This window comes from Hyalella azteca, unplaced genomic scaffold, assembly GCF_000764305.2.
Source record: "Hyalella azteca isolate HAZT.00-mixed unplaced genomic scaffold, Hazt_2.0.2 contig13500, whole genome shotgun sequence".
Taxonomy (NCBI): domain Eukaryota; kingdom Metazoa; phylum Arthropoda; class Malacostraca; order Amphipoda; family Hyalellidae; genus Hyalella; species Hyalella azteca.
In genome coordinates, this window is record NW_025943420.1 from 1754 (window position 1) to 21834 (window position 20081).

Here is a 20081-nt window from a genome sequence, read left to right on the forward strand (position 1 = left end):
TTCGCTTCGTTGACGCGCGTCCCTGCCATCGTCTATCGTATTTTTTTATAGTTTTTCGAAGAGCGGTCTACTCAAAGGTAACATGAGAGGGAAATTGCAGTCGTCTCGACTGTGTCAGCCTGACTCTTGGCTGGGGTAATAGACTATATAATGTACAAGCAAGCAACATTGCAGTAATGGTTTTACTCGCACTGTCGGCCCCAATCGACACGTCAACCACGTTACCTATAATTGCGTGCCACGCAGGCCGAACGATAAACGTATCGTTCGGCCTGCGTGGCACAGTGCTTTGCTGGTTAGATTCCTACCTCTGCAATAGATTCCAATACGTTCGACGCAGGTACTCTTCTATATATGACATCGTTGGTTACCTGCGGCGTACCACAGGGATCAGTCCTCAGTCCGATCCTCTTTCTGTTATATACTGTCGACGTGTTGCACATAATTGATTTACGTGGTATGAATCCGCAATCCGCATATTTTTGCCGACGACACCCAAATTTATGGCTACTGTGCGCTGCAGCGTTGCAGGATCGGATGTCTGTCTGCATGGACGCTGTCTCAGACTGGATGCGCTCCAACCGGCTCCAGCTCAATGCATCAAAAACCGACTTTATTTGGTTTGCGACTGCTCGGCGCCAGCATCAGCTGCCGGCCAACCCTGTTCGCGTAAGTAACGAGTTCGTCATGCCTACGTCCGCAGTTTGCAATCACGGCATTCACGTAGACTCGGAACTTTTTATGAACAATCACATAGCCAATGTCACCACCGCTTGTTTTGGCGCTCTGCTACATCGGCTCCTTCGGTGCCGGTGTTTAGTCGTGTCCTAAATGCCACGTAGAATGCCTTTCGTCTGTTTAAATGTTCGTTTTTATCTTCTTGTGTCTTTTTTTGAGCTCACTTATAAACTTTTCACGATTTCCTCAATACGTAACGTGCCTGTTAAGATCTGATACAACAGACATAACCCCTAACAAACTTTAGAGTTGCCCCAGCTTCTGGTAATCCAAATCAGAAGCTGACGCGTCTGTAAATTTTCACTGGGACGTTAATGTCTTCGTAGAATAAATAAATGGATAAATACATCACGTTAATGTCTTGGTAGAATAAATAAATGGATAAATACAGACACTAAACATGGTGGTTTCAAATATTGCTCCCATCACCCACCATTCCCACAGAAGCGGGCGCCTGAGGTCCGCGGGAACGGAACCGAATGGTCTTTGTCGCCTCCATAGCAGCTGTTGTCGCCTCCATAACAGTTGTTGTCTCCTGCATAACAGCTGTTGTCGCCAGCATAACAGCTGTTGTCTCCTCCATAGCAGCTGCTGTTGCCACTATTGTTGTTGCCGCTGATGTTGAGGGCGTCGCCATAAGGCGCCTCGCAAGAGGGGCTTAAGACCTCGGCAGACGCCGCTCCTGCCGAGAGCTTCTGGAGGGGGGACCAACGGCAGAAGTTCTTTCAGGATGCAGATTGAATCAAGAGGGCAATGTAATTTATAAAAGTTATGTACAATTTATAAATTAAACATATGATAATATGTATCTCATTTAAAGATAATAATTGACGGGTCAAGGAAACGTATATATCTTTGCTAAATATACCTGTTCTCTGCATGAATAATCACAAATAAACATGGGACAGACGTACAGGACGAGGAAAGAACCATGGTTGAACTATATAAGGTTGACCCACCGTCTTTCAGTTCAGCTTTCTCGTTACGTCACGTAGATCGAGAAACATAAACCCGTCATTACCATGACGGATTGGTTGACTGGTTTGATCGCATTTCGGTGATTGGTTAATGCCCGTGACGTCACTGAGATCGAGAAACGTAAACAATCCCGTCATTCCCATGACGGATTGGTTGACTGGTTTGATCGCATTTCGGTGATTGGTTAATGCCCGTGACGTCACTGAGATCAGTGACGTCACAGGCGAACAACGAACTACATTTGCAATAATGGGCTTCTGATAGGTCAACCTTATACTAGTTCAACCTTATACTAGTTCAACCATGGGTCAACCTTATACTAGTTCAACCATGGAAAGAACAAGGGCCGCTGGGACAGACCAGCAGCGACGTGAAGCGGACGATGAGGGTAGAGACGAGGGCGATGAGGCAGCTGTGCTCCTTACGGGCGCTCTCCTGCGCCACGGCGTTCAGCGCCTTAAACAGGCGATCATTAGCGCCTTACTAGTGGTGATTAGCGCCTTATTGATGATTATTAGCGCCTTGAACAGGTGATGATTAGCGCCTTACTGATGATTATCAGCGCCTTAAACAGGCGATGATTANATGAGACGCCTGACGACGATTAGACTTGTTGACCACTAATGCTTAATCAACACAGGCGCTCGCGCTCAAAATATTTCAACAAGATCTACCAGCAATGAAGAAATGAGTGGAATATTCTGGTTTTCATCTGCAAACACAGTTCAACACAAGACATATTTCTAGATAATAGATACCATCTGACGAGGTCTGGTCTAACATCAGACAGGCACAATTCTAGATGTCAAGAACAATTGTTAACTTGAATGATTTTATATATTATCATCTACACATGCAACACACCTAGGTACTCATTTGCAAGACAACTATGAGACACCTAGATCACACCTACACATCTGGAACACACTTAGTAGATATCACGGTTATCACCACACCTAGTACATATCAACACACCTAGACTCCTAGTACATATCAACACACCTAGTACATATCACCCCACCTAGACAAGCACTAGGTGCAGCAGCTCACCCCTAGGATGTTCATCCTGTCGAAGGCATCGAGGGAGGTGCAGGGCAGGAGGCTCAACTGCAGGCGTCGGGCGTTGGGGTAGCCGCGGTGGATGGCAACCGCCAGCCCCACGCACGCCGCGCCCGCCTGCACCGACACCCGCACCGTCCGCTGGCCGGCGTCGCACTGAGGCATGGGGGACTTGTTGCTGTTATTATAATCATTATTTTTATGGTGCCGCCCCTAATGAAGCATGGGGGACTGGTTGTTGTTATTATAATCATTATTTTTATTGTGCCGCCCCTAATGAGGCATGGGGGACTGGTTGTTGTTATTATAATTATTATTGTGCCGTCCCTAATGAAGCAGAGGCGCAGGGCTTAGTGAGGGGAGCAGAGAGAAAGGTACGCTTAGGTCATTGTAGTTACGCACTTGATTGGCCGCTACCGCGTTATTGTATGTATAATATATTCAACATGCTAGAGATTGTTACCGCTCTGCACAAAATAACCATATTCCCTGAAACAAACTCGCATAATTTCATCTTGGTCGTATGTCAGAAAGCATCAGTGAGCGAGACACCAGATGATATCAGTGTTAAAGCTACAACATATAATCTTGTATCACTATAATCTTTTATTGTAAGCCGAATATAATCATCAAGAATAATACCGCTGTTCCTCAATATCCTCGGATCATGCTACAAATGAACCAACCCTCAGGTCTTACTTAACTATTATTCATATAAGAGGTGCACAGAAAAGCAACATCTCATAGTGGCTGATAAGTGTTGATTAAACAGGCAACTCGCCCTTCACAAAAAGACATCTCTAAATTGAAATCTAGGGTGAATGAAAGATCTCACGTACAACTCTTGCGGCTTGATCTCCACTATTCCAGTATTAAAGAGCAGAATTGCAGTATATATCGAGATTTGAAACATTTCCATATTTGTTACAATTATAAGTAAAAAAGTCACTAGACTGCTTTAATCGCAGATTCACTGGAAATTTAAAAGCGAAGAAAACACCACAAAATTTTAGCATATCTAAAATATATATAAATTTAGGTTTTTAACTTCTGCTTGTGTTTTTTTTATTAACTCCAAACTAATTTTCTGCATTTATCTGTGTTCTAGATTTATCGAACTGACGATGGAGCTGGTCTCCGAAACGTTTTCAAAAGAGATATGCTAAATTTTTGTGGTGTTTTCTTCGCTTTTAAATTTCTTGTTACAATTATTTGGTAGAAAGGAAATTTAATTTATTCAGCAAGCCATGAATTTCGATACACATCACAAGATTTGTTCAAAATAGAAAAAATGCGCGCTTCACTGAAATTTAATTATTTACATACCGAAAATTATCTTCCTTCTTTATCCAAAACATTACAGGTTTCTCATGAAAATAAACTGTAAAAATGCTTAATCCTCAAGATTTTTGCAAGATTTAAGCTTTATTAACCACAGATGGGATTTTACAAGAATTTCATGCACTCGCTGGAGCGGAGAAATCAAAGACCGGAGTGGTAAAGACGGTTTAATAGAGCGGAGCTAACGAGCTTACAAGTTAACTATTGAATATCAGGTACATTGTTCACCTATAACTCCTTCTGCAGCAATATGTTGTACTATATAAACATGTTACAAGTTGGGTTAAGTTAGGTCCAGTTAGGTTAAGTAAGGTTCGCAGCGCGCCTGAGATACCAGATATGAGGAGAGATACGCGCCTCAGCTAGAGAAAGAGAGGAGAAAGAGAGGAGAAAGAGAGGAGAAAGAGAGGAGAAAGAGAGGGGAAAGCGAGGAGATAGAGCAGTTGGACGAGAAGATGAAGCAAAACCGAGAAAAAATAGAGCGGGGAAACAAGGGATGAAGAAAACGAAATAAATTGAACAGCGCAACATGGCATATACGCAACACGACAAATGAGTAGAGATGCATGCATAAGGCATTAGCGTGCAGATATTGGATAAGTTGAACCTGGAAGAAATATATTATACAATATAGGACATAGTAAGAAGTGGAACATATAAGTCTATGCCAGCGAACGGAGAGACATGAGGCGTCGCGTGAAATTAAAAGGACGTGGCAGGTTAGAAAAAGACGGGCAGAGGCATGCTAAGTAAAAGGCGAGGTATGAAAGGTATGAAGCGCGGCATGGAAAAGTAAGAGGCGAGGAACGTGACACGAAATAAATAAGTTTTATCCTCCTAATAACTGTTACTAGAAACCAATACCACTGCGGAGCATAGGCTTGAGTTAGCACCAACTTCTTGAAAAAATAAAGCCCGTTGCTGGCCACAACCTTTCTTTCAGGATAGAAAAGTTTGTTGCTAAGAATCGCAACAATGGCAATCATAACTACAATCTCGGACACCTAATACTCTCTCTAGTAAATTTAATAATCCGTTTATTTAATGATCATATCTAGAGTGGAATTTGAGTTCAGCTTTGGTATTGAACTTGTCGCTGCAAGCACTGCATGCGAAGGCCCGCTTCTTAGTTTTCCCCTTAGGGTTCCACTCTGGGTCATCGGCGTTCTCGTCAAGCTTGCGTTTGCGGATTGCCGCGGGGTTCTTAAGTTTATTTGGTAAAGATTTCTTCGCTGTAGGGATATTCTCGGCCTCCAATAATGTTTCCGTGTCAATGCTGCTATGATTTTGATGCCGCACGGAAGTTTCTTTCAGTATTTCCGTGCTATGAGAAACTTTTCTGGGACTGAAATCAAAAAATTCATCGTCTGAGAGCAAGGGTCTTTGCTTAGACTCTATTGAGGTTTTCAGAGAGAAGTCGTTCGAGGTCAACTTCGAGCGTTTCTTGGGGCGGCCAATTTGTGAGGCGAGGCCTTTAACGTTCAGTAACAGCTTTCCTTTCTTTCCGGTAACGTGAGTATCATGTGCAGGACGATATTCCCTTGGGGGTGAGCCAGCGAGGGGAGATAAGGGGGCGACGACACCCAGAGGTTGGGTGTCGCAAGCACCCACCTTCACCACACTCGAGACCACGTCGCAGTTTTCGTTTAGTTCAATCTCCTTCTTAATATCCTGGATCTCGGCAAGCAAGGACCCAACATCAGGGTCATCGTCAAGCACTTCAGTCTTGACAAACTCCAGCGCCATGAAGTCATTTGTCTGAGCCGGAGGAACATCCTCCTTGAACGCATTAATTTCGTTCTCTTTGATGAAGAGTTCGCGATACTCAGCTTCGGTGCTGGAAACCTCGACGTTATTGTTGTCACTTGTGTTCGTGTGGATGCTGATGGAAGGTGAAGAATCTGCTTTTCTTCTGTATTTCCTGGTGTTTTTTCTTGCTCCAGTACAACCACGGCCAGTTGTACCGAGTTTGTGCTGACGCAAAGACGTCGCGCTCGAGAAAGTTCCTGAACATTTATCACATTTGATGTAACGTTTGTTTGTGCTGCTGGCCACTTTCTTCTTGGAGTTCTTAGCGGAATTGTTTCGCTCATTTTTTACGGTATCTAAATTAACGAAGTTCTTTGGTTTACGACCTAGTCTGTTGGGAGCGGCAATAACTTCTTCCCGGTAATTCTGTTCGAACGCCTCGAACACCTGATGTGCGTTACTTAAATGTTGCTGCATCAAGAGCTTATCGTCGAATCTTTGCTGGCAGTTATTATCGTATGAACAAACGTAGTATACAAGATGTATTAATTTGCGTGCATGTGCTTTACTATTATCGCCAAACATCGCTGAATCACTGTGTACCTCTTCCATGTGAAGCTCTAGCAACAACTCTGACTTGAAGCCCTGCATACAAAAGTCGCATTTGAAAGCCGAGTTAAGAGATTCAAGTTTGATCATCTCTGAACCGATGTCAGCAAGCTTTTGTTTACACGATTCAACTTGTTCTTCCATGTGGATGAGATCTGTAGAGAGGTTTACAGAAGGCGACGCTGGTTGGGATACCAGTAACCGTGGTTTATGGTAGCGTTTACGGTGCGTTAAATACTCGGCATTGTTTTTGAAGACAATGACACATTCCGTGCACTTATACAGAGGTTTGTCAGGATGCTGTACTTGAATGTGGCGTCTCATGGCGTTCTTCGTCGAGAAGCGAATAAAGCAATAATAACAAGACACGGACTTGTCTTTCTCTACAGGCTTGCCGAGACGAGGATCAACAGTGTACACAAACTCGTCGTTAATACGAACAACGACGATGTCTTCGTCCTTGAGAGGCTGGTCAACTTCAGACTTGCCCATCTCAAACTCCAATTTTTTGATGCGTCGTTTGTTGGCTTCTTGTTTTCTAGCTTCAATTGGATGGAAGCTGCGTTGGTGATAACGGACCTTATTAACGGTTGGGAAGAAATTACTGCAATATACACAAAAATAGCGCGTGCCACGTCCATGCGAATGTATGTGTACAAATAACCTGATGTCCATATTGGTCTCGAAGTCACAGTAGGGACAGGGGAAACCGCCCTTTTGACTAGCATTGCACGAGTGCCGTTTAAGTTCCGAGACGGTCTCGAAGGGCAGTCCGCAGAACTTGCAGGGTTGCGTGCACACCTCGGGGTGGCTCTCGTTACAATGGCGAATAAGGGTGCGTCGGAATGTGAAATTTTCACCACACAAGGTGCATTTAAAAGGCCTGAGGTTTGTGTGCGTGATAAGATGCTGCACAATCTGCCGGCGACTAGCAAAGAGCGCGTCACAAATGCCACAACGATGAGAAGCGTCTTTAGGTTTCCTGCATTTATAACGAGGCTTAGTGGGAGACGAACTCTTATTTGTGGTGACTTGAGGTTTCTGAGGAAGCTCTTCGCGTTTGCCAGCGGTGATGGAATCCTTGTTTTGGTGGCAGGGTTTGTGCGCCATCATAGCGACAGCATTCTTGCAGAAGACGTCACACTCAAGGCACTTCAGAACATCTCCCTTGACAATCTTGATGAAATGCTTCTCAATGAGATGCCCAGGTAAGCTGGTAGAGTTGAATTCGCCATTACAGACAAAACAACGCGTCATACCATCCTGGACGTTCACTTTGATCTGGATCTTCTCCTCAATAGCTCGTGGGTGTTGTTCCATGATGTGCAGGTTGAGAGCAGCCATTGAGTAGCACATTTGGTCACAGTACCGACATGTGTAGATGCGAGTCTCCTCATCTTCTGCACTGCCAGCGTCATCGTCTGCAGGATGGCTTATGCCCTCCGCCCTGATCCGGCACTTGGCCATGTGCGACACGAGAGTCGTGGTCGTCTTGTAGCTTTTCTTGCACGAGCTACACTGGTGCAGGTTCAGTGGGTTCTTATCTATGATGGCCATAGTGCGCATCTTGGCCTTATAAAGCTCCGGCGACTCCCATCCCAGAATCTCAACGAAGTTGTAGCTCAACTCGCGCATCTCAGAGATGTGCTGCTCAGGCTCGGACAAACCCAAGTCAATCTTCAGCTCGTTCTCGACCACAACCAAGTCAACGGTCGCCATGAAGAACTTGGTCCCAAAAATAAGAACGTTTATCCCGACATTCATGATGAGATGTTTCAGCAAAGGCGGCGCCAGGGCCCGGCAGAGGTCGTAGTTGGGAATGGGAAATCTTTTAACAATTTTCTCGTCAACGGAAGTACGGCGCCCGTACACTCTCATAAATCCATTATTCTCGAGCGGCACCAAAACTTTCTTCAGAGTTTTGTCGATTTCAACCTCAGGTAAAGGCTCCTTACAATCAACATCCAGCGACTCTCCTAACTCCTGTGAGTGGAAAACACTTCCTCCATAGTCGAGGCAGGATTCGTCGACGTGCACCGTTTTCTTCTTGGGAATATCTGAGGGTTCTTGACGAGGCGAGCCCAGGACGATGCCCAGTTGCTGACAAAGTAGTTCGTAATTGCGGGTCTCAGGCTCTCGTAGTCGATAAGGGGCCACGATGCCGGTAGTAACCATGAAGCAGATCTTGCTTCGCTCGACACCAGCCTCGTCGATGTAGGTTTGATGCGTCATTTCCACAGACTTGGTCTGAGCGAGCTCGACTTCGTACTGCGAGTCTTGCAAGATGAGACTCGGGTCGAAATCGTCGTGTTCATCGAGGCCGTTGATGGCATAAACCGTCCCGTCTTGGCCGACCACCACCTGCGTTGCGTCGCTCGCGTTAGTTGCCAGTAGATCATCCTCATTATCATCGTCTTCCGAAGGCCCTAAGAGGTTGTCTCCGTTCTCTGTTGCCAGGATAACGTCGCTTTCGTCCGTAGTCATTAACTCGTCGCCACTGGTCGCCAGTAAAGCAGCTGCTTGGTCGTCTTCTGTGTCAATGGTTCGCAATATACCATCCTCGCTCTGTACCAGCACTTGCTTCGTACCGCTCACCTCATCAGCCAATGTGATGAATCGCACGCAATTCTGCAAGTTTTCGCTTGCATCATCGGAAACCGAGGGAAGCAACAACTTTTCTGCGTCATTTTGTGGCTCGAGTGTCGCGTCTTGCATTCGGTCATGAGATTTCTTGTATCCACTCGTCAAAATTTCGCTTACAGCAGCCGCGTTAGTTCTATTTGGCGTCCTTTCCTTAGAGTTTCTTCTCGGGCTGTTCGCAGGAGACGAGCCAAACGGGAAGTCGTCATCGATGCAATAATTATGCGCAGGCACGCGATACGGTGACGCCAAGATGGACGCGACGGCAGCAGAAGATGGGGACATCGGGACGAGGCTACGACGAGGGGACGAAGCGCTGCCCAGACGAAGATACGAAGGGGAGTTCCCCAACAACCGAGGGGAACCGGCCACATTGCGTAAGTTCCTAGGTGACGCGTTGAGGAGATGCGAGGGGAAATGAGTCGCAGGGCGTCGGTAGGTTGGGGAGGAGCAAATCTTAGTTTCGTCACGTGCCTGTGAAGAGAGCAAGAGAGAAGAGCTACGGTCAGTTCTTTGCAATGTGATCAGTCGCTTGCTACGTTACCCTGACGCGTCACTTTAGTATAGAATTAGACTGCTTTTGATATCTTTGAAGAGTCATGGAGTGACTACGAGTCCACGTGTTATGAGTTTGGAAAAGATTTTGCAATATGACATGAATAACTATGCAGGATAAATTTTTATATTAATTACGATATAAAATGCTTTTTTAGAATTTATATCCCAAAGATAAATGTAACGTGAACGGGATCTCATGAACGTAGCAAGTTATTACTGAAATTAATAGTTTTGATATTGATTGAAATTTTATATTGCAGTGAGAATAATTGTTAAGCAATAAAAATTGAAAGTGCGTACATTATAAAAAGTTATTAATGTGTGCTAATGAGTTATTTTAGGTTTACTGCGTACAGCAACAAAATTTTGTAATGTTTTTAAAGCAAGATGAAAGAACTAATTAGCTATAGACACTGAAACTCTGCTCTCTCGCTCTCCATCTCAACAGGGTAACGTCGCAAGCTGAACACATACTAACAAATTTGGCATAAATAACTTAACAATTAATACAAATAATCAATAAAAAATTCCGGAACAATAATGAAATAAAAGGCACATGCATGGAGCACATTTTTTAAATTTTACAAGAGAACAAAGAGAAGTGAATATGATAGGACTGTTGCAAAAAAAGCTGAGAATAATCCAGTGCAACTGCAGTCTGCCTCACCTACGAAGGCTCCTTTTGAGGCTCCCTCCGAGAACGTATAACTTACTAATTTAAGTAAAATACACACCCTTGTGAACATTCTACTGTTTATTGAAGAAGATAATGGACAACAAAATATTTGTACCAAATAATGATGGCTGCTTATGAACGTAAGCTCACTATCAGTGCAACAATAATGAAGGTTACTCATGAACGTAAGCTCACTATCAGCACCACAATAATGAAGGTTACTCATGAACGTAAGCTCACTATCAGTGCAACAATAATGAAGGTTACTCATGAACGTAAGCTCACTATCAGCGCAACAATAATGAAGGTTTCTCATAAAGTAAGCTCACCATCACCTAGAGTGCGTATAATATCACTTTCTAGTACTACAACCTTCTTCACAGCCTCGTGCAATAGGCATGCTTCGCCCTGTTTCTAATAGAATAAAATTGTAATTTATATGATGAACTAGCAATGAAGAGCCAAACAGCACTCTCAACCCAGTTCACACGTTTATAGGTTTAAACAAAAATCTTTCTTCGGCCCAATGACCTCACAGCAAGCAACTCTAACCAACCCTGACTAACAGACCTCAACAAGAAAATTTCCTTCTCCTTCCATGCTCATGCCCCCTGAAAACCTGCGGGGCGCGTAGAAAGCGAACTCGCCGTCCCAGTCCAGCCAATAACTGTTTTCCCTTCATGATTCCCTTCAACCGCTTTCCCTTTCCCTTCAGCCAGGCGACCTCACAGTCCCCAGTAAAGCCAATAACTGCTTTCCCTTCGCGATTCCCTTCAACCAGTTTCCCTTTCCCTTCACCCAGGCAACCTCACTGTCCCCAGTAAAGCCAATACCCGCTTTCCTTTCACCCGTCTTCCCCTCCCCCTTATTACCACCTGTGATGCCCCCAGAGCGCGCCCCTACATCGTTGTTGCAAGAAACTTCACGACAGTGAACTTATAAGCTGTAAATAGAAGCTCAAAATAGAAGCTCAGAATTTTTGTTTGCCAAGGTAACTACGATGCAATTAAGATCACGAACAAACTGCGGGCAACTATGCATCGGCGTAGAGAGGCTGTGTTGGTTCACCGTATATGCTGTGTATTGCGCAGCATTAATGCAATACAACTGCCATTAGGTGATTTTTTTAGTCTCAACCGCCGCAAGACAACTGCCGTGTGGCATGTAATTTTTTTTTACTATCCACATGACAATTTCGTTTCAAGAGGGAAACTGATAAGCACAACACCCCCAAGGACACACGCAACCCCAAGGACACGTATAATCCCTAAGGACACGCATAGCCCTCTAGGACAAGCATAACCCCAAATACAAGTGTAAACCTAAAGGGCAAGCATAACCCCAAATACAAGTGTAAACCTAAAGGGCAAGCATAACCCCCAAAAGGACAAGCATAACCCCAAATGACAAGTGTAACCCTTAAGGACAAGTGAAACCCTAAAGACACACATAGTCCCCAAGGACAATCGTAACCCCAAAGGACAAATATAACCCTAAAGGATAAGCAAAGCTCCCCAAATGACAAGAGTAACCGCAAAGGCAACCCCCTATAACACTCACAGTGATGTTGACGTCGACGGCAGGATTGGTGCCCCAGGGCTGGGACTGCAGGGCGGCGAGTTCGTCCCTGAGAGCTACGCGCTGCGAGGGCGCGTCGCTCGACGGCAGCGAAAACGACGACTCGTGGGGCACCGACGAACTCAGCGGGGGCGACCTGGACCCCAGCAGCGCCACTGCAATAAATGTGTTGGTCATTTTTTTTTTTTTGTTGGTCAATTGATGCACATGAGACATTAGTGGGGTAGCCAGAGGAACTACTGCAGAGCGACGACAACATGGAGAATTCTAACATCAGAAAGAACTTATAATTTCAACTAATAGTTTATTACTACTGCAGAGGGAACTGACAACATGGAAATTTCTAGCATCAGAAAAAATTTCAACATATAGTTTTTTTTTACAAAAAATGAAAAAAAATTCAGAGTTGCCAGCTGATAGGGCATAAGTGCTGTCAAACGCACTCCTGGCAATGCAATGACAAACCTTGAGTGGTGACAGAGTTGCCGGCTGACAGGAGCGCAGATGTGCTGCCAAACGCACTCCTGGCAAGGGCAGATGTACTGCCAAACGCACTCCTGGCAATGCAATGACAAACCTTGAGTGGTGACAGAGTTGCCAGCTGACAGGAGGGCAGATGTACTGTCAAACGCACTCCTGGCAATGCAATGACAAACCTTGAGTGGTGACAGAGTTGCCGGCTGACAGGAGGGCAGATGTGCTGCCAAACGCACTCCTGGCATTGCCCTGAACTCGCGGCTCCAGGTAGAGAAGTTCCAATGAAGGTTCCGTCTTGATGACAGCGCCCTCTGCCAGCAGCTCCTCCTCTCCCCTAGTGACAGCTCCGTCACTGACAGCTTCGTCATCCTCTTGCTCCTGCTTGATGCTGGAAGCTGGCATCAGTGTGCCAGCACCAGCATCGTCAGGAGTTTCACCGTCTGCATACAAGCGAATGGCTCAAATATACGTTTATGAATATAAACATTTATATTTATGCAAATATTTATATATAATACATAAAAAATATACATAAAAATATAAAATCCGCCTATAATATAAAATGTACAAGTATATATTTACTTATAAGAGAATGCCTCAATTCTGATATAAACTAGGTACCATTTATGTTCAATATGCTCTAGTAAATGTGGCATGCAGTTGTAAACTGGGGTAATATTAGCTGAAATTACGGAGCTGGCACAAACTTGCATAAATTTTGACACAGACCCTTTTGACTTCTAAAAACAATTTTAAAAAATTTTAGGTGGTCAAAGCCTCCACACCAGCCACACGCCACTAGTGTTATCAGCCACATGCCACTAGTGGCACTAAGATTAGCCACTAGGTTACTAGAGACCTTTCGCCAGCAGGTTAAGAGTCTGCAGTTCCTCGTCGTCAGCATCCACTGCCTCGTCAGCGCCGCCGTCAGACGCCTCACCGCACAACTGCTGGGGAGAGCAGGTCAGTTTTGCTCATAGCTAATATATTATTATTATTAATTATTATCATTATTATTAAGATTATTATTATTATTATTCATCAGACCATCACTCATGCTGTACACTTACGGCGCCCACTTTACTACTCTGATTTCTTTCCGATTAGATTACATATTTTTAGCGAATAGCTAAGCATGCTATACCATCATGCCACTGCAGCATGCCACACCAGCATGACTCACGCTCTGCACGTCAGCATATCACCATTATGCCACACACCAGAATGGCCAACATCATGCTACACCAGCACGATACCGTCATAATACACCAAGACTCACGCTCTGCATGTCAGCATCAAGCCTCCAGATCCTGAGAGCGCGGTCCCTGCCCCAGGATACGAGCTGACACTCGCTGCCGTCCTGTCAAAAAAGTTCAGGTTAGGATTCCTTAAGAACTACTCACACTTAGTAGTTTCAATTATGATTAATTCTAAGTTCTTATTCTAATTAATTAAGATTTAAGATTATTAATCAGCTACAAATACATACAAGTAGATTTAGGATTAATAATCAACTGCTTACACTTAGCCGTAGATTTAGGATTAATAAGCAACTTCATACACTTACAAGTAGATTTAGGATTAATAAGCAACTAGATAGAAGTAAATCTAAAATTAAGATTTGATTAAACATTTTCGCATTGACAAAAAAATGACAACTCTGTGGAGTGTGGATGCAACTTACACTTAGAATAAGGTGAAAGCAAATTATTGGTCACATCAGTTGTGATCAGGTAGCAGAATGACAAAATGGTTTAGCCAATAAAACCTATCTACATTTAGGTTTCAAATACTTAGGATAAGATATCAATCCAAGCACAGTTTCTGTCACTTTGCGAGTATAAGAAGTATTAATTATTTGCGTTCTATATTTTGTCACATCACACATCTGGTCAACTCACACCTACTACATGAAAAAAAAACATAGGCAGTCTTGACATAAGTCACATAAATGGATAAAATGCTAAAAAACAAGTACTTTGACAGAAAGGAGACTCAACATATGCATTCAAATACACCGACACTCATGTTGTACACATCGCCCCAGAACATGACACCACAGACAGAACACACAACACATACAAGTTGAAAAAAATATGGAAAATGTCTCGATACACGGAACACACAAGGCTCCTTGAATCACTCAGCACACACAAGGCTCCTTGAATCACACAGCACACACGCGCGGCTCCTGGAATCACACAATACACACAAGGCTCCATGAATCACTCAGCACACACAAGGCTCCATGAATCACACAGCACACACAAGGCTCCATGAATCACTCAGCACACACAAGGCTCCTTGAATCACACAGCACACACAAGGCTCCTTGAATCACACAGCACACACAAGGCTCCTCTCCTGGAATTACACAGCACACATGCGGCTGCTGGAATCGCACAGCCAAGGCTCCTCTCCTGGAATTACACAGCACACATGCGGCTGCTGGAATCACACAGCACACACAAGGCTCCTCTCCTGGAATCACACAGCACACATGCGGCTGCTGGAATCGCACAGCACACACAAGGCTCCTGGAATCACACATCGCACAGATGGCTCCTTGAATCACAAGGACCCTTGAATCACACAGCACACACGCGGCTCCTGGAATCACACAGCACACACGCGGCTCCTGGAATCACACAGCGCACACACAGGCCCACACAACACACCTGCTGGCGCTGTCGCCGCCACTGGAAGTTGATGACGGCGTCGGTGTGGCCGACGAAGCAGTGGAGCGGCGCGTGCGTCTGGTGCTGCGCCCACAGCAGCAGGCCGTTGTCTCCCCGCACCAGCCGCGGCACTAGCTGACTCACCACGCCCCGGCCGAACGGCTGCAAAAGAAACAATATGTATGTCTGGCATTTCTGTGATGTCTACCGTGTCTGCTGTGTCTAGCATGTCTAGTATAGCTGCAATGTCTAGCATGTCTAGTATAGCTGCAATGCCTAGCATGTCTAGTATAGCTGCAATGCCTAGCATGTCTAGTATAGCTGCAATGTCCAGCATGTCTAGTATAGCTGCAATGCCTAGCATGTCTAGTATAGCTGCAATGCCTAGCATGTCTAGTATAGCTGCAATGCCTAGCATGTCTAGTATAGCTGCAATGTCTAGCATTTCTGTAATGTCTACCATGTCTGTTGTGTCTAACATGTCTAGTATAGCTGCTATGTCTGGCATTTCTGTAATGTCTACCATGTCTAGCATAACTGCTATGTCTAGCATTTCTGTGATGTCTACCATGTCTAGCTTAGCTGCTATGTCTAGCATTTCTGTGATGTCTACCATGTCTAGCATAGCTGCTATGTCTAGCATTTCTGTGATGTCTACCATGTCTAGCATAGCTGCTATGNATCACACAGCACACACGCGGCTCCTGGAATCACACAGCACACACAAGGCTCCTGGAATAACACAGCACACACGCGGCTCCTGGAATCACACAGCACACACGCGGCTCCTTGAATAACACAGCACACACAAGGCTCCTGGCATCACACAGCACACACAAGGCTCCTTGAATCACACAGAACACACAAGGCTCCTTGAATCACACAGAACACACAAGGCTCCTTGAATCACACAGCACACACAAGGCTCCTCTCCTGGAATTACACAGCACACACGCGGCTCCTGGAATTACACAGCACACACGCGGCTCCTGGAATCACACAGCACACACAAGGCTCCTTGAATAACACAGCACACACAAGGCTCCTGGAATCACACAGCACACACGCGGCTCCATGAATCACTCAGCACACACAAGGCTCCTGGAATCACACAGCACACACAAGGCTCCATGAATCACTCAGCACACACAAGGCTCCTGGAATCACACAGCACACACAAGGCTCCATGAATCACTCAGCACACACGCGCGGCTCCTGGAATCACACAATACACACAAGGCTCCATGAATCACTCAGCACACACAAGGCAACTGAAATCACACATCGCACAGATTGCTCCTTGAATAACAAGGCTGCTGGAATCACACAGCACACACGCGGCTCCTGAAATCACACAGCACACACGCGGCTCCTGGAATCACACAGCATGTCTAGTATAGCTACAATGTCCAGCATGTCTAGTATAGCTACAATGTCCAGCATGTCTAGTATAGCTGCAATGCCTAGCATGTCTAGTATAGCTGCGATGCCTAGCATGTCTATTATAGCTGCAATGTCTAACATGTCTATTATAGCTGCAATGTCTAACACATCTAGTATAGCTGCAATGTCTAACACATCTAGTATAGCTGCAATGTCTAACACATCTAGTATAGCTGCAATGCCTAGCATGTCTAGTATAGCTGCGATGCCTAGCATCATATTAGCTTTGTCTAGCATCTCTCAAGTAGTCAGAAATAAGCACAGTGTGCCTCATTGTATTTTAAACGTTCAGAACTAACTAGCCTATAAAGGGATGGCAAATGCATTTAGTTACTAACAGAACCTTGCTACCAGCTGTACCCAATTAGCAGCTGCAGCTATAATCAACTAGTACCTGTATTAAGCTTGAGGCGGTAAAAGTTAGTTCCCACACTCAGGTGGCAACTGCACATGGCAGGCAACTAGACATGACTGGCAAGTAGACATGACTGGCAAGTAGACATGACTGGCAACTGGACATGGCGGGTAACTGGATATGACTGGCAACCGGATATGGCTGGCAAATGGACTTGACTGGCAACTAGATATGGCTGGTAACTGGACATGGCTGGCAACTGGACATGGCTGGCAACTGGACATAGCTGGCAACTGGACATGGCTGGCAACTGGACATGGCTGGCAACTGGACATGGCTGGCAATTGGACATGGCTGGCAATTGGACATGGCTGGCAATTGGACATGGCTGGCAATTGGACATGGCTGGCACCTAGACTTGTGTGGGTACTAGATATGGCTGGCAACTCGACATGTCTGGCAACTGGACATGACTGGCAACCTGAGACTCACCGTATACTTGGCCCGCCATACGGGATGCGTGGTGGTGATGGTGGTGTGGGGGCGACGAGGGCTGGTGATGTCGAAGAACCGCACACTGCAGTCCTGCAAGGTCAAAAATTACATACACTTACTTTACAACTGAGAGCAATTAGCTGGGGAGAATGGCTGCTCAAACATAATGCAGATTTCAAGCTTTCCCCAAAAATGCCTGCAATCCTCAATAAATAATACACATAAACAGTACTGAACGATCTATTATGGATCATCCATTAATTTCAAACACACAAGCAGAAGAATTAGCTCCATGTGTAACCATAATAATGCTATTACGTGCAGTTATAGCTCACCAGCGAAGCTGACACGATCTCAGCCTGATCATGAGGTGACCAGTCAATGCTGTTGACTTTGTCCATATGGCCAGCGAGGTACAGCATGGGTCGGTCAGGCTTGCGGCTGTCCCATATTCTCATGTCGGTGTCGTGGCCAGACGCCAGCAGGTGAGAGTCTTTCTTGTTCCACTTGACTTGCGATGCACCCGCTGCAGGGACATTACTTTTACATGATGTTATGGGACTGTACTTTTAATACTTGCTTGCATATATATACTTGCTTGCATATATGTATAATACTTGCTTTAAGTTTACATACAGTGTCTAATGTACAAGTATTGACCTATATGCCTGTAGCGTTCCAAGTACATGTAGCATCCTAAGCACACGAGCAGCAGATTTATCATCTGTAATTGGCTCATTTTGCTTGAAAAGCCATCATTGATTGGCTGACAGAGTTAGAGTTATGACTTCTGGATTAGACACTTGTTGAACATAATTATTCACAGATCACAGGACACTGTAGTATTTAACCATTATTTTCATCCATAAGTCCAGGAAAGTGTGCAACTTGTATGAAAGTTCAAGAATTATTGTGCAATGTAATATAATTAGCAAAGTTATTACACCAAAAAAAATCGATATATCAATAAAAAAGTTGGAACCTAAAATATCACAAAAACAGTACAACAATATTGATAATTCAAACATTTTTAAACTAACGTCAAATGCTATGATATATGAGCAATGTGAAAAAATTGCCACTTACCTACTCAAAATTAAAGATTCTAGAACAAGAAAACAATTCAACTCAGAAAATAGGCATGAATCAATGAATTTGATAAATGCCATAACAATCGCATCTATCTTCACAATCAAAGTTATAATTCAAAAACTTTATCATAATCTAATAGCAATAGAATAATCAGATAGTATTATCATTATTACTGGTAATTGATTTTGTATTGTATTTTGTATAAAATATATACAATATCATATTTAAAACATAGTACTATATGCAACATGTGGCATTTAAGGAACTACTTCACAGCCAAGAGCATCATTCAAAATTTTACAATCATTATTTAACAATACTAGCATAATTAAATAATATCAGCATTATTGGTTGAATTGTGCACAGTCATATTCAAACTAGGAGGATGGTTTACATGTGGCAGGTAGGGAGCTCATTGGTCTCCTAGGCTCCCGGACGTCCCACAAGTAGAGGCAGTTCTCAACAGAAGCCGTGGCCAGCATATGGGCATCCATATGGTGCCAGCTGACGTCGCTGATGGCACGCGTGTGCGCATGGAGCACACAGTGGGACAACATCCTGCCGCCTTCGTGTAGTGTGTGCACCTCACAGTCATTGCCAGCCTGAAAACCACAGGGTTATCAGCAAGGGTAAATAATTAGAATAGTGTAATCTTTACATCTTCATATATAAAGTTTATTTATAGGAGTATAAACAAATCTATAGACTAAATCAAATGGGCTAGAAAAATGAAGTAAAAAAAAATATTTAGAACTAGTACACAATCTGAGGATAACTAGAACTACAAAATCTGATTATTATTAAATGCTAGAATCATTAACCAAGCAGACATTTCCTGTTATTTAAGGCTAAAACAACATGATGAGATTATAGTTACCAGATGGAAATTTAAAAATTATTACACATGTTGAAAAACCAAGATTCTTATAGGCATATTAAGCAAAGTATATACCTAGAATATATTCACTGCTCTACTCAAATATTATGCAAAGAAACTTACAGCAAGAACAATAATATGTAGTAGTAATATTTGCTGCCAGAGCAATATTGTGCAAAGATACTCACACTTTAATCAATATATTTAGATACTGCTAGAGTAATATTTTGGAAACATCTTACAGCTAAAGCACTTATGTATTGAGATTAATACTGTTTGTACGAGCAATAATGTTCAAAGATACTTACTGCCAAGGCTATGTAATGCTGAAGCTCATGAGTTGGACTCCACTCAAGGACTTTAACATCAAACTTGCTACTTGAGTTGGAGTGGCAGCCACGGGTGGTTTTGCGTACAACTTGGAGTGGTTCATCCAAGTTGACCAGGGCCAGGAGCCGGCGCCTAAAAGATATACAGAAATTAATACAGAGAAATTATTGTAAATAATAAATTAAAATAGATTATAAATTGTCAGCCACAACACAGTAGTGAGATTTTACTAGCTTTGGTCAGTGCACTGCCAAGCAGTTGTATCATTCCTCTCATAGTAATCTCAAATGAGAACCATGCCTCCAACATGTAATAATTTCACTTGTATCCATGATGCTCATCAACCTAACAATGTCTGTTTACTTGTGCTTTATGTCATTAGATAACTAGGTCTTAGTAAGCATATGT

General features: G+C 44.0%; 1 protein-coding gene across 1 annotated transcript; it reads right to left on the minus strand.

Annotated features, from left to right (window-relative positions):
• Positions 1–4522: 4522 nt before the first annotated feature.
• Positions 4523–19800, minus strand: LOC108673215. The gene is made up of 10 exons (XM_018161006.2): positions 19652–19800; positions 18861–19068; positions 17710–17900; positions 17372–17464; positions 15082–15243; positions 13683–13763; positions 13263–13350; positions 12583–12843; positions 11909–12081; positions 4523–9588 (listed from the first exon to the last, which is right to left on the minus strand). Exons 2-10 carry the CDS (start codon positions 19021–19023, stop codon positions 5158–5160), a joined length of 5643 nt encoding a protein of 1880 aa, XP_018016495.2. The 5' UTR covers positions 19024–19068; positions 19652–19800; the 3' UTR covers positions 4523–5157.
• Positions 19801–20081: the final 281 nt, after the last annotated feature.

What these genes read in the sequence shown, in the direction of transcription:
- LOC108673215 (XM_018161006.2), bottom strand. Translation starts at nt 19,023, where the DNA reads ATGTTGTCCCACTGTGTGCTCCATGCGCACACGCGTGCCATCAGCGAC. An exon ending in GGCGGCGACAGCGCCAGCAG is followed by an intron (nt 13,764 to 15,081) that starts GTGTGTTGTGTG and finishes CTTTTTTGACAG; the next exon opens with GACGGCAGCGAGTGTCAGCT. An exon ending in CCGTCGACGTCAACATCACT is followed by an intron (nt 9,589 to 11,908) that starts GTGAGTGTTATA and finishes CTCTCTTCACAG; the next exon opens with GCACGTGACGAAACTAAGAT.